This window comes from Bos grunniens, chromosome 19, assembly GCF_055505025.1.
Source record: "Bos grunniens cultivar Pamir isolate PY7600 chromosome 19, Bosgru_T2T1.0, whole genome shotgun sequence".
Taxonomy (NCBI): domain Eukaryota; kingdom Metazoa; phylum Chordata; class Mammalia; order Artiodactyla; family Bovidae; genus Bos; species Bos grunniens.
In genome coordinates, this window is record NC_141183.1 from 16,238,924 (window position 1) to 16,252,722 (window position 13,799).

The window sequence follows — 13,799 nt, forward strand, 5'->3', positions numbered from 1 at the left end:
GACTTCTTTACAGAAGACTGACAAGTAGGGTCTTTCTTAAAAGATTAATCTATCTTATGTTGCACCCGATAATTGAGAGTATTAAACTGAGGTCTCATTTATTCAGTCCCAACACTCGTCTCTAAATTTCCTTTTCATTGTCAACTATATGATTAACATAAGGAATGGTTCTTCCTCACCCGCGCTGGAGTAGTTCAAATAACAAATATCAAGAAGTTTAAATGCATGGATGCTTTCATATGCAGCTTTTAACATGAGCTGTTTATTGGTCATCCAATTACTTAAGGGTCAGGAATTCATTCTTTTCATAATGTCATACCAAATAGACTCATTAACTTTGCTATTATTTCTAAATTGCTACACCCAGTCCATGAAAATCTGACTGGCGAAAAGGGCACATTGAGCAGGCAGGACACTCTGATGTCTCTGCTGAGAGGTTGCTGCATTTGGCTTGTCTCTTTTTCCTCTGCCCAGCAAAGAGGACCTATTGATCACTGATACTCAGATCTGACCTTTCATTTTCGGTAGAGTTCTGATGAGGATGCTCAAGCCGAACCAAGATTATCTGCCACAAGTTCTGCTTGTAAGACCGATTCTAGACTTCCGGCAATTGACCAAACCTCAGTCAAGCAGAAACATAAGAGTACCATGACTCCCAAGAAATTAGAGAAAGCGGGCCCCAGCAAACCCCCTCCAGGTGAGTGGCAGGTTTATCGAAATTCACAAAATCTAAAAGGTGAGTGACGGTTTTCTGTTTTGTTTTGAAATTCACAAGCTTTTTTAAGCCTAGCATCACACCAAGGACAACAATCAGATAGGTGGTCTGATGACGGACCAGTGTTTTTCATGTGGCTCATTCAGGTTTTGGAGGGTTTGATGATCTTCCGCTAGTGATCAGATTCATTTTGGAGAACATCAGGTTGAAGAGGTGTGAAGTAGGCAGAGTAAGGGTCTCCACTGCCCACGCATTCTGCCCACTCACTGCCTTTGTGTGGCACTGGCTTAGAATGGCTGCCCTTTCACCTTCGTCATCCTTCTAGGAGGATAAAGACATTTGGCCCCAGGTATCAAGTTTTATGACTCAATCCAGAGCATGAAGGGAAGCTTTCAAATGCATCTGAATGGCATAATTTACTGCCGAGAAAGAGAGTAATAAAGTCTTCTAGTTCTGTGGTTGTCCTCTCTGGGGGGAAACAAGGGGGGCCTTGATAAATCCTCCCCTTTGTGCAACTTGGTAAATAATTCACTCTTTAGCTGCCTTTGAAGCAAAGGCCCGTCCTCTGCTTCAGGCAGGAGCGACTTAATAGTATCCAGAGAGGGGATAAATGCAGCCGGAAGTTTAGAGTCCCTCAGGCTCATCTCCATTAGAGCCAACATCTGTAGGACAAACTTGATTCCTCTGAGGAACTGATGTGGAAGTTGGGATAGCCAGGCAAAAAGGCCCATCTTCTGCTTGCAATGGAATGGAAGCGATCCAGATTAACTGCCCAAGAATTCGTAAATAGCATGCAATTTGTTTAAAAGCACAACGATTTCCTAATCCTAAATAGCTCCTGTTCTGCAACCATCCATCCAGTTAAGTCTGGATGCATTTTTAGACAATGGCGACTCTCAGATTAACTAGGCATATTTCATAGCTTTAATGAAGGTGGAGAAAAAAATTGACTTCTGAAATGATATCCTTTCAGGCAAAGCCCCAACTCCTTTTCCTAGTTAATTGGCCAAATTTTCTTTTACCTTTGGTGCTTTTAAAGCAAAAGGTACAATGAACGGGTGAAGGGAGGATAAACATGGCTTAACACCCCACCCAATTAAGAGTCTCTTCACCAGCTCCTCTGGATTCACCACCGCCTGGGGCAAGCAAAAATTCTCGTTCTGGCTGAGGGTGATGGGGAGCGACCCGCCAGCATCAGTGGGCACTATTACCGCTCCTGGTGCTGTAACCACGAGACCCGCCAGCATCACTGGGCACTATTACCGCTCCTGGTGCTGTAACCACGAGACCCGCCAGCATCACTGGGCACTATTACCGCTCCTGGTGCTGTAACCACAGATATTGGTTGATGCTGTATAACCCAGAGCATCTTTCCTACCTTTCCATTGGCTGAAAACAGACGTGTGAGCAGGCTTCTCCATTGTAATGTAAGTGTGTGGAAGAAGTTCGGTCACATGCTCACTGATGTTCTTCTTGCCTATGACTGTCTTAGGCTCCATCATTAAAATTTGCCCACATTTCCTTCTCTGAGAATGGAAAACCTATCTCATGCTTAGAAGTGACCTCATGTTTCTTCCTAGTTAACAGCTGCTCATTTTGAAGTGTTTTAGTAGGAATTAGGTTTTTAATTCAACTGTTTAAGAAGGAAATAGGGCAGATAAGATCACTCCTCAAATATCTCAAATACATGCTGTCATGGATCGAACTGAGGATATCTTTTTAAAAATTGAATTTAAATAATGGAACTGTAGTCACTCGTTATAATTTTTAGCCTTCTTGCTAAAACCGGGTAGCCATTTGCATGCTGTGTTTTGTCCTTTGCAGAGATAAATCATTCAAATGGACAGTTCAGGCCCATTCCACGTTTGGTTTGTTTGATTAACACAGATGTTCTTCCAACTGAGCGAACTCCATATGGAACTTACTACACTTACAGGAAAGGAAAATTAACTCACTTTCCATTCTATAAAACCTCAAATTTGAGGAATTACTAGACTGGAAAGCACCAAGGTATAGACAAGAGAGCCAAGTTGGCAGAAGGATAATTATTTCACCAAATAAGAGATGTTACTTCCCCAATGGCTCAGCAGGTAGAGAATCTGCCTGCCATGGAGGAGACATGGGTTCGATCCTTGGGTCAGAAGATCCCCTGGAGAAACAAAGGGCAACCCAATCCAGTATTCTTACCTGAGAAGTCCCACAGAGAGAGGAGCCTGGAGGACTACAGTCCCAAGGGTCGCAAAGAGCTGGACACTATGAGTGACTAAGCAAGCAACACTTGGAGTAAAAGCCTTTAAAAACCACCTTGATTAAAAAAAGAAAATCCACCAGCTTAAAAATAATAATACAATAAATAAATTTTAAAACACCAGCTTTATTATCACATTATAGCTCTAGGCTGTGTCCGAGCTCTATGCAACCATGGACCGAGCTCTATGCAACCACAGGACCACTGTGGCCCAGCCATCCAGAGAGCATAAAAACCCTGCTGATTGATGTTAGTTACTATAGCAAATGGGGTTAATCAGGTAAACTAAAGGTAGGGTCTTGGTGTGTTGGGATCCACTCATTTTACATGTGTAGTCTCACCCACAGAATTCCCTTATCAGTCCAGGGAAATGAGAGCCCATGGACAAGGCAATAACTTAAGCTGAGTTTATTCAGGCAAAGTTGAGTCCAGTGGTGGTGAGAACTCAGAACATTCTGATAAATACCCTGCTATAGTAGAAAGAGAGGCGTGGGGACCTAAAGTATCTAGGACACAGCCATCCAATTCAGTGGGTAAATTCACAAGCTCCTGCTTTCCTTCACCTCTGTGGGGAAATAAGTTTCTAAAGCATTTTGGGGGCCACCCAAAGATTGCAGTGAGTTACCAAAACTTGCCATGTCAGACCTGAGTTCTACGCAAAACTAATTCCATTAAGACAGTGGAATTCCTTTGCTCAATAGGCTAACATTCCATACTGTGTTATGCCATACTTTTCCTGGATAAAATAATTCAGCTGGGGAATGTGGCTTGACTTACATGCAAACCTATGTAGTGACATTCCGTTATAATCCTTATATGTGAATTATCATCTGGAACCCCTAAAACAGCTATTTACAAGAGAGGAACCACTGGTACCCGCTACTAATAGATTTATAACCAAGAAGGTCTCAGATTTTCATTGTACTTCACACTCTGTTAGGAGGAATTCGTGCATTTTAAATTAATTCATATATTCCATGGAACTGTTTCTAAATGAGTTGGCTTATGATTCGCCTTGTCCCCTATCTCCATGCAGTTGTGGGCAAGTGCTTTAGCAACAAAATGCTTGGATTAGCATCTGGGCCCTGTTTCTCATTTGCTGTGTCCCTTTGAGAAGTAACTTCTCTGTGCCTCAGTTTCCTCATCTGTAAAATGGCAGAGCCTGGGAGTCAGAACAGATCCTACCTGCTAGCATAGCTGGGAGGATTCAGTGATAAAACATTCTCAACCATTAGAACAGCCTCCAGCACTATAGCTCATACATGATAGCTCAGTTGGTAAAGAATCTGCCTGCAATGCAGGAGACCCCGGTTTGATTCCTGGGTCGGGAAGATCTGCTGGAGAAGGGATGGGCTACCCATTTCAGTATTCTTGGGCTTCCCTTGTGGCTCAGCTGGTAAAGAATCTGCCTGCAATGTGGGAGACCTGGGTTCGATCTCTGGGTTGGGAAGCTCCCTTGGAGAAGGGAAAGGTTACCCATTCCAGTATTCTGGCCTGGAGAATTCCATGGACTGTATAGTCCATGGGGTCACAAAGAGTCAAACACGACTGAGTGACTTTCACTTTCACTTCACTAAGGTATCCTGCACACAAGAGCTTTATTCAGTAAGGAGAATGGACTAGAAATTTTGTTTTGTCTTTATGTTAACTCCTCCCTCCTCCTCAGTCTTCTTTCCCTTACCAAAAATCAGAGTTGTACTTTTAAACACCTAACACAAACACAGGCACAGACACTTTTACTACACCCTGAATTTTCAAAGCATAACACCAAATGGAAAAAGATGAACAATCAGAAAGCATTCACCAAGCCAGAGATTTGCTTTCCCTCCAAAAAGACATGAAAAACTCAGGCGGCAAGTCAAGACTCAGCTGGGTCTGACATGCAATCGATTCAGAAATCCTATTTCACAATCAAGGTGAACATGGATGCGGAGTGAGAAATAAGCCTGGCCCAGTTAACATATTCTTCTTTCAGAAGCAGGGGGAGGAGGCGTGGGGATTAACCTTTACCAAAGACCCAGTCTGTACCCAGGATCTGAGTCCTTCCATCGACCTGTATGAACCAGTGGGAAGCAGAGCAGACAGCAGGCCCATTGAGTGCACGGAGCTGTAGGGGCCACCGGCTCCTGGACTCCTGCCTGTTCCCAGAAAACCTCCCAGCCCCGTCTTGACTTGGACAGGAGCCGCCTCTCCTTTCCAGGACATGTAGAGCCATCCAAAGGCCATTGTGCTGTGGGGGTCTGACACCCAGAGTCCTAAGACGCTCCTGACCCCCAGTGCCAGGCTCATAGGAAGTAAAAGCCCTCTTCTGCCCTCTCCTCTCACCCGGAGCCCCGGCACAGTCCCTCTCATTATGTGCCAGGAAAAGTGATCTGGATGGAGTCCGGTGAGCCTGCTTCCAAAATCTTGCCCTTTAAAACAGAGCCAAATGTTCTGATATTCTCCTCACTTCTTATTGAGTTCAGTGTTAGTCATTACCAGATACAGATTTGTAGGAGTAGCAAGACGTAGTCAGCCTAAGAGTGGGCTTATGATGGAGACTAAAACTAAGAAAAAGCAGCAAACTCATATTTTAAAAGGTACACCTCTAAGACAACTGTGGTCTCTGTTGGATTGGGAAATATTCACTTGAAGAGCAGCCAGGAAGAGAAATTTGAGGGCAAATCCCAAATCTTCATAACTTACCTGGCAAGTCAGTTCTGTTGAAGATTCCCTGAGAGGCCAAGATGAATGGGTTTCCAGGCAAGTCCAGCGGCGTCCAACAACTTTCCAAGCTGTCTGCCCAAGTTAGAAAACAACTGACATAAGCAAATGCTCCTATATTTATAGACTGAATCCGAATTCTCAGTCCATGTATGGTAATGCTCCTAAATGAGGGGCGCAGGTATCACAGAGCCCGGAATTTGAAGTCCTGGTTCAGATTTCTGGTCTACTTCACCCTATAAATATAAACTGGCAACTTCTTCAATCTCAGTTTTCTCATCAGTAAAATGGAGTTGTTACCAACACCACAAGGTAGACGTGAGGAGTAAAATCCTGGGTATAGACTGGGCTTTAGGTAAAGGTTAGGTAAAGGTTAATCCCAAAGACCCCCTCTACTTATGAAGCCTGCTCCCAACACCATAGGCCACTCCCAGGTTAGCATCTCTGTAAAAGAATAGCTCAACCAAAGATATTTTAGTTTGAGATGTGACAGGTCATAACTTGATCATTTAAAATGTTTCACTCTTTGATTATCAATAAAGTCATCCATCTATACCTCCAGGACCTATGGGATATTAGCAACACATTCAACTCTCCCCCACCATCTCAGAGCACATGGCACAAGGGGCCTTGGTTTTCCTGCCCATCATGCATTCATTCAGCACTTCACTATTCACTTACTGCCTGCTTATCTGCCAGGCAGCACATAGATACTGGGGATACAAGACTCAAACACACAGGACCTGCCTTCCAGGGGCTCCCAGCCTAGTGGGAGGGTGGGACACCAAGACACCCTGGCCAAGGTAAGTTCTAAGGATGTGTAGGGAGGGGCCTGTGGGGCAAAAATTCCTGAAGGAGGGGATTTAGCCAGGGCCAGAGGAGGAAGGTGGAGAAGGCAATGGCAAGTCACTCCAGTACTCTTGCCTAGAAAATCCCATGGACGGAGGAGCCTGGTGGGCTGCAGTCCATGGGGTCGTTACGAGTTGGACGCGACTGAGCGACTTCACTTTCACTTTTCACTTTCACACAATGGAGAAGGCAATGGCAACCCACTCCAGTGTTCTTGCCTGGAGAATCCCAGGGACGGCAGAGCCTGGTGGGCTGCCATCTATAGGGTTGCACAGAGTCGGACATGACTGAAGCGACTTAGCAGTAGAGGAGGAAGGTGGCTTCCCAGGTGGCTAGGGGTAAAGAACCCGCCTGCCAGTGCAGGAGACACAGGTTCAATCCCTGGGTCAGGAAGATCCCCTGGAGAAGGAAAGGGAAACCCACTCCAGTATTCTTGCCTGGAAAATTCCATAGACAGAGGAACCTGGCGACCTACAGTCCATGAGGTCGCAGAGGCAGACAGGACTGAGCGAATGAGCACAGGAGATTAAAGCAGGAAAGGTGCACCCAGCAGAGGTGCTGAAGACACAAAGGTGTGGAAGAAAGGATGAGGGAGGGGAGAGAGAGAGGACAGACAGACAGACATGGAGAAACTACAATGAGTCTAGGGGCTCACAGTATCTCCAGACAAGGAACAGGGGCATCACCTGAGAACTTGTTAAAAATGCGAGAACCCCAGCCCTGCCTTACTGACTCAGAACCCGCATGTAACAGGCTCTCTGGGAGATTTGTGTGCACAGGTTGAGTATGAGAAGCTCTGGGTCAGGATCAGGCTACAAGTTAGGAAGTGTAAAGTTGATGCCCTCCAGGTAAGCAAGGACCCGGCTCCAGAGGGCCCTGAGTGTCATGCTGGAGGTGCTGGAGCAGCGGGCTGAACAGGGAAAGGGCTCTACCAGATCAGCATTGTTAGCAGCTGACCGTGACCAGGGAAGGGGGTTGGCAAGGAGGGTGAAGGCAGACAGAAGCCAAAAGACCAGACTACCCACAACTGCAGTGGCCCCAGAGAGACCTGAAAAGGGCTTGACCTGGAGCAAAAGCAGAGGGAGAGGGTCTGGGCCAGAGGGATGTTTAAGGAGGTAAACCTGGCAGAATTTGGTGAGGGTCAGGAATGGGGAAAAGGAAAAAGGAGGAATCCAAGAGATCTTGGTTTCTGGCCCAGAAAACTAGGCCAACAGCAGCTGCCTTTGCCAAGGCTGAGAAATCAAGGAGAAGGCAAGGCTTATTCTGTGGCTGCTGTCTTCAGGAACATCCTAGTCAGGCCAGGAGATGCCAGGAAGCACCTGCTTACCCAGGTCTGCTGCTCAGCAGAGGACTCCCAGCCACCAGGAAGAAGCCAAGGGCCGGCAGTGAGTAAGAGGTGGCTGAAACCACAAGAGTGTCTTCCCTGAGAGAGTGGACGGAGTAATAAGAGAGATGGTGCAAGAACAGTTGAGGAAGGAAGGGAAAGACAACTACAGAGAAAGGTTCCAAGAAGTAGGAGCCACTCTGGGAGCCGAGAGGCCTTTGAAAATGGGTGGGTAAGCTCCTATAGCGCTTTCAAGAACTTAAGGATTAGAGCCCTCCATTATAGGTAATGGCTCCAACAATGGCGTCTTAGCTCTGGAACCAAGTTCAACCGCAGCATTTCCCGAACTCCTCTGTTGCTAAGAGTCGCCAGGGAGGTCCTTAATAAAGCACACACACCTGAGGCCTGTCCTGACTCAGAGCCTGTCTCTCCAATGAAGGGGCCACAAAGCTGGTTTTTTAACAAGCTCTATAGGTGATTCTCATCATACGTTGGGCCACTGTCTCATTGCCTTGCTTCTCAAACTTTAAAATTCTCCAGAAATACCTGGGAACCTCAATAAACTGCTGGTTATGATTCGGTAGGTTTGAGTGAGCAGGAAGTCTGCATTTCTAGGCAGCTGCCAGGTGACAGCCACACTGCTGTGGTCTCAGGACCACCCTGGCAGGAACAGGGCTAGAGAGAACACCTCTCTCATTTTGCAGGCAAGGAAACAGGTTCTGAGGCGGTAAACCGTCAGTCCAAGGTGACCCAGCTTGGTGAGCACCAGAGCAGAGAGATATGTCCTGCCTGAGGGGGGTCTCTCTGAATCGTGACTCCATCAGACGCCCATATTCTGCCTCCAGCAAGGATGGCAGATTGAGTGTGAGGTTAGCAAACAAATCATTAACTTCACCTGGACCCCTCCCTCCTGTCCACCTGCTTCTTCCTGCTTGCTCCCTCTCCCTGCCCGTGAGCCCACCAGGATCTCTCTGTTCCTTTCTCTTTTCCCCCAAGCCTCCCCTCTGCAACAGAAAGGCCAGATTAGGGCATGACCACAACCTCCCAACCGGGGTGGGCAGCTGGAAGATCAGGGGAGAGAGGCTTACCTAAGTGAGACCCCGTGGACCACCATATGTTGCGGCCAGAACAGCTAATTAGACTGGCTGTGGGAGAGGAGAAGGGCCCGTGAGCTTCCACATGGGAACTTAGTGGGGAAGAACTTTCCTGCATCTGTCGAGGACGCCGGAGACCACTGGCGGGAAAGGGGAGTGATGGTGATATCACTGCCCTGCTTAACTCTTCAGCGACTCTGAGACCCGAGCCAGGCGCCTCCCGGGCAGGAGCCGGGCACTCGGAGATGCCATCCACCCCTCAAGAACGATTTTTGAGTTTTGATTCATTCTCAGCCTTTTGAATATCCTTTCCCCCGGGCAAGTGTTACCTCCTGACCGCTCTTTTTCTTTCGTGCAGGTGACAGCAGTGAGCACCCACTGTTCTGTGTTGAATATTCCCCTTACTGCTCCGTCTTTGCTTTCTCCCCTGTCCCGCAGCCCAGTACCAATTACTGCTGCCTCCTCCTGCCACTACTGCCACCCGCCTCCCCAGCGGCGGGCCAGGTCACCCCACCACACGTCCCTCCAGCCCCCTTTCCCCCCTTCCTGAGCCCCTCTCCTTCCTCCCCGGGCCCCATGCCCGAGTCTCCAGCCACCCTGTGCTACTTCCCCATCTCCAGCCCCAGGCCCACTGAGACCCCTGTGCTGTGCCTGCCCAGCCCCCGACGGCCCAGTAAAATTTACCTGGTGTGGTAAGTGGCCCTCGGCAGGGCGGGGCGCACAGCACAGTGGAGCCGAAGAGAAGCGGGGGAACCTCAAGCTTCCGGAGGGCAGGTGGACGAGAGGGGGGACCACGGCTGGCCAGTGTGGTGCGTCGGGGGCACAGGAAGACCAGACAGCTGCAGCCACTTCACTCAGCCTTCTCCTAGCACTCGAAGGAGTGAGCGACAAATAAAATCCCATCCTTCCTTTCTCAGTCTCTCTCTCTCTCTCTCTCTCGAGACTCATTTGATTTCTTCATGCCTGTGTCTGGCACAGTTTGGATCATAACCGCCAGAAACCCAGCAGGCCCCTCCGTGTCTGACGGTAGTCCTGGAGGTGTGACCATGCCCTCAGAGCTGGCCCTGAGAGGGAGGCATCAGGGACAGGACCGGGTGGGGGATGTCCTCGCTGGATGTGAGAGCCGGCTCAGGACCACACCGCGGAGGGACAAATGAAAGGCCTCGGTCACTGTTTATGTTTTCTTTCCTGACTACTTATTAGGCCCTGCATCTCTCCAAATCAAAAAAATCCCACCTCCTGGGTCCCTAAATAAAACACATTTATGGTCCATAATTAAGCTTTCATTAAGATCTCCTCTGGGGATGTGAGACAACACACATTTCCCAGCACACTCAGACCAGCAGACAGACACGGCCTATTATTTCTGACTGTACAGAAGGCTGCCTATTCCACCAGGGCAACATCGGCTCTTGTGGTTAAGCTGTAATTCTGCCCATGATCCAAAAAAAGCAATAAAACCTTTTCAAAAGGCATCTCTCAGGCACAATCCTAGGCACTGGGCATTAAAGTGGAGATAGTGTGGGGGAGGGGTACAGGTTCAGGAATTGTATTTCCCTCTCCACCTTTCTTTTTCACTTTGTCTATCCAGAGCTGTGTCTGCGTATACAGTGATGTGAGGAGTTAAAGGATGATCAGGTGCATGGAATTAACATGGGCCACTAAAAGGACGAGGTTCTCAGTTGTCAGGGGCCTTGGTGGGGGCGGGGGGTTGTTTTTGTAGGTCTTTTCCTTCTCTTGTGTTTCCTGCCTAGAGAAGTTTCTCCAGTATTTGTTGTAAGGTTGACTTGAAGGTGCTAAATTGTTAACTTTTAAAGCTTTTGACTTCTCCATCAAATCTGAATGAGTGCCTCACTGGGTAGAGTATTCTTGTAGTTTCTTCTGTTTCATGGCTTTAAATATATCATGCCATTCCCTTCTAGCTTACAGAGTTTCTGCTGAGAAATCAGCTGTTAACCTTCTGGGTTAACCCTTGTATGTTATTTATCATTTTCCCTTGTTACTTTTAACATCTTATCTTTGTCTTTAATTTTTGTCAGTTTGATTAGTATGTGTTTCAGTGTGTTCCTGCTTCAGTTTATCCTGCCTGGGACTCTCTGAGTTTCCTGGACTTGACTGAAGTTCTATTTCCTTTCTCATGTTAGTGAAGTTTTCAGCTATTATGTCTTCAAATATCTTCTCAGATCCTTTCTCTCTTGTCCTTCTAGGACCCCTATAATGAAAATGTTGGTGTTTTTAATGTTATCCCAGAGGTCTCTTAGGCTGTCTTCATTTCATTTTCTCTTTACTCTGTTCTGCAGTGTTGGCTTCCACCATTCTTTCTTTCCCTCAGTTATCCTGCTACTGATTCCTTCTAGTGCATTGCTCATCTATTTGTTTCTTCTTTAGTTCTCCCAGGTCTTTTTAAATGTTTCTTGCATCTTCTCAATATTTGACTCCATTATTTTTCCCAAGATTCCAGATCATCTTCATTGTCATTGTTCTGAATTCTTTTTCTGAAAGGTTGCCTATCTCCACTTTATTGTTTTTCTGGGGTTTTATCTTGTTCCTTCATCTGGGACATAATCTTCTGCCTTTCCATTTCTGTGATTTTCATTCTGGAGGCTGCAGGATTATAGTTCTTCTTGCTTCTGGTAGACAAGGCTATCTAAGAGGCTTGTGCAAGCTTCCTGATATGAGGAACTGGTGGTGTGTAGAACTCAGTCTTGCTCTGGAGGGCAGGGCTGTGCTCAGTAAAACTTTAATCTGCTTGTCTGCTGATGGGTAAGTCTGTGTTCCCTCCCTGTTAGTTTTTTGATCTGAGGCAACCCATCCCTGGAATCTGCACGCTATATGGTAGAGCTAATGGTGATCTCCAGGACGGCTCATGCCAAAGGGTACTTCCTATGACTGCTGTGGCCAGTGCCTTTGTCCCTGTGCTGAGCCATTGCCAACCCATGCCTCTGCAGAAGACCCTCCAACACTAGCAGGTGGGTATGGTTCAGTCTCCTGTGGGGTCACACTGCTTCTTCTCTGAGTCCTGGTGTACACAAAATTTTGTGTGTGCCCTCCAAGAGTGGAGACTCTGTTTCCCCTGGTCCTGTAATCAGATCCTGCTAACTTTTACAGAGAGATTTCCTGGGGATTCCTAGTCCCTTTGCTAGATCCCCAGGCTGGAAAGCCTGACATGGGGCTCAGAACCTTCACAACAGTGGGAGACCTTCTGAGACACTAGTGTTCATCCGTGTCTGGGTCGCCCATCCAGACTGGGCCTTGATTTTATCATGACTGCACCCCTCCTACCATCTCACTGTGGCTTCTCCTTTGACTTTGGATGTGGTGTATCTTTTTTGTGTGTGTGCCAGCATCTTCCAGTCAATGATTGTTCAATAGTTGTGATTTCAGTGCTTTCACAGGAGGAGGTGAGTGCACACCCTTCTTCTCCACCATCCTGAACTAATCTCCAGTCGTCAGGGTCTTGTATAAATATAAGATTTCTACTTTTTTTTTTTCTTTTGCTGGTCAAATTAAGAACTCTTCAGTCAAACGATTGGTGCCCCAGCAATGTCAAGACAATTGAGGCAGACGCCTCCTGTGTAAACAGCTGTTTGATTTCTTTGCTACTGGAGGCATCCCTTTGCCCAGATACTAGAAGGAATGGGTTTTATGGTGCCCAAAGCAAGCCACAGTCTTGTTCCCAAAATTCACTGACAAACTTCAGGGTGATAGGTTGCCTGGCAACAAAACTTCTGAACACAACTTGCTCCATCCTCTGTAAGGCAAAGGCTCTGTCTTACTACCTGGAGAGGAAGTTATATTTCACCTTTTAGTGTCAGTATAATTTAGTCTTCCTAAAAATTAGTATATGTAGCATGCTATCATGAAGATCATCTTAGGAAGGCCCCCATGACCTGAACTTTTGTTCACTTTGGATGTGAGGAAGGTGATTAGGATCTGGAATCCATGTGCTGATACATACAAACTAGGCACTTTGTGTGCTGCTAGCCTGTCCAACTCTTTGTGATCCCATGGACTGTAGCCTGCCAGGCTCCTCTGTCCATGGAACTTTCCAGGCAAGAATACTGGAGTGGGTAGCCAGTCCCTTCTCCAGGGATCTTCCCAGCCCGCAGCTTGAACCCGGATCTCCTGCGCTGCTGGCAGCTTAGGTCACTTCACTTGTAACTGCAGGTGCAGATGGAAAAGAAGGAGCAGTTCATAAGACTTTGCCTTCCATAGAAGCTAAAGGATATCACAGGGAAGAAGTCAGTGGTGCAGCCAAGTTAGATTATAATCTTTAGGCCAAAATGTCTTACTCAGCTTTGTGAGCCCTTGGATTATTACAGAGAAAAGGCATTTGTTGAACAAATTACAATAAAAAGAGTTGCTATTTGTCTTTTGAATTTTATAATAGGATTAAAGAAGAGAGCAAGAATTACACAGGAGTAAAGGGTGCTGAATAAGTTATTCTCAACCCATAAAGCCTGCATAATAATACGTTTCTGGTCAAATTTGGTTCTCTCAGGGGAGTGACTTCAGATTTCCAATTATTATTGGTAGTATTATTATCACTGTTTATGGCAGAAGCAGCAGTTACCATTTTTAGCAGGTAATAAGCACCAGACACTGAGTTAGACCATTTACCTACATTATTGCTAAACCTCACGATAACTCAAAAGGATGCGAATATTCCCATTTTACAGTTGCAGATACTGAGATACAAATGCCCAAAGTCAGAAGAATCTGGCTTCATTACCAGCAGTGTTTTCTTCACTGCCAGATCTGGTCAAACAATCTCTAGTTTTTTCAGTTTTATTACTTTAGTTTGCTGATAACTCAATTAGAGGAGACATGGTTATGGAAATCATTCTGGAAATCACTTAAGAGAGC

At 46.6% G+C, this 13,799-nt stretch overlaps 1 protein-coding gene and 2 long non-coding RNA genes across 13 annotated transcripts in view; 1 reads left to right on the forward strand and 2 right to left on the reverse strand.

The window, feature by feature from the left end:
* LOC147351387 (uncharacterized) overlaps window positions 1-9,980 on the reverse strand; it is a 45,652-nt gene extending 35,672 nt beyond the window's left edge. For 5 of the 10 annotated variants that reach the window (XR_015147485.1, XR_015147484.1, XR_015147490.1 and 2 more), the window contains exons 1-2: window positions 9,618-9,980; window positions 5,649-5,741 (exon numbers count right to left, since the gene is read on the reverse strand). This is a non-coding gene — a long non-coding RNA (uncharacterized LOC147351387). Of the gene's footprint in view, window positions 1-5,648; window positions 5,742-7,842; window positions 7,981-8,927; window positions 8,985-9,262; window positions 9,401-9,617 lie in introns of those variants that run through there. The other 5 variants (XR_015147489.1, XR_015147488.1, XR_015147483.1 and 2 more) reach the window with 3 other exon arrangements.
* Window positions 1-13,799, forward strand: part of MARCHF10 (membrane associated ring-CH-type finger 10) — a 99,964-nt gene that overhangs the window by 48,630 nt on the left and 37,535 nt on the right. Inside the window, 1 exon segment of the mRNA XM_086357084.1 lies at window positions 529-697. Within this exon segment, the coding sequence (XP_086213210.1) occupies window positions 529-697 (169 nt within the window).
* LOC147351388 (uncharacterized) overlaps window positions 12,573-13,799 on the reverse strand; it is a 46,238-nt gene continuing 45,011 nt past the window's right edge. For both annotated transcript variants that reach the window (XR_015147481.1, XR_015147480.1), the window contains exon 3: window positions 12,573-12,712. This is a non-coding gene — a long non-coding RNA (uncharacterized LOC147351388). The remainder of the gene's footprint in view (window positions 12,713-13,799) is intronic.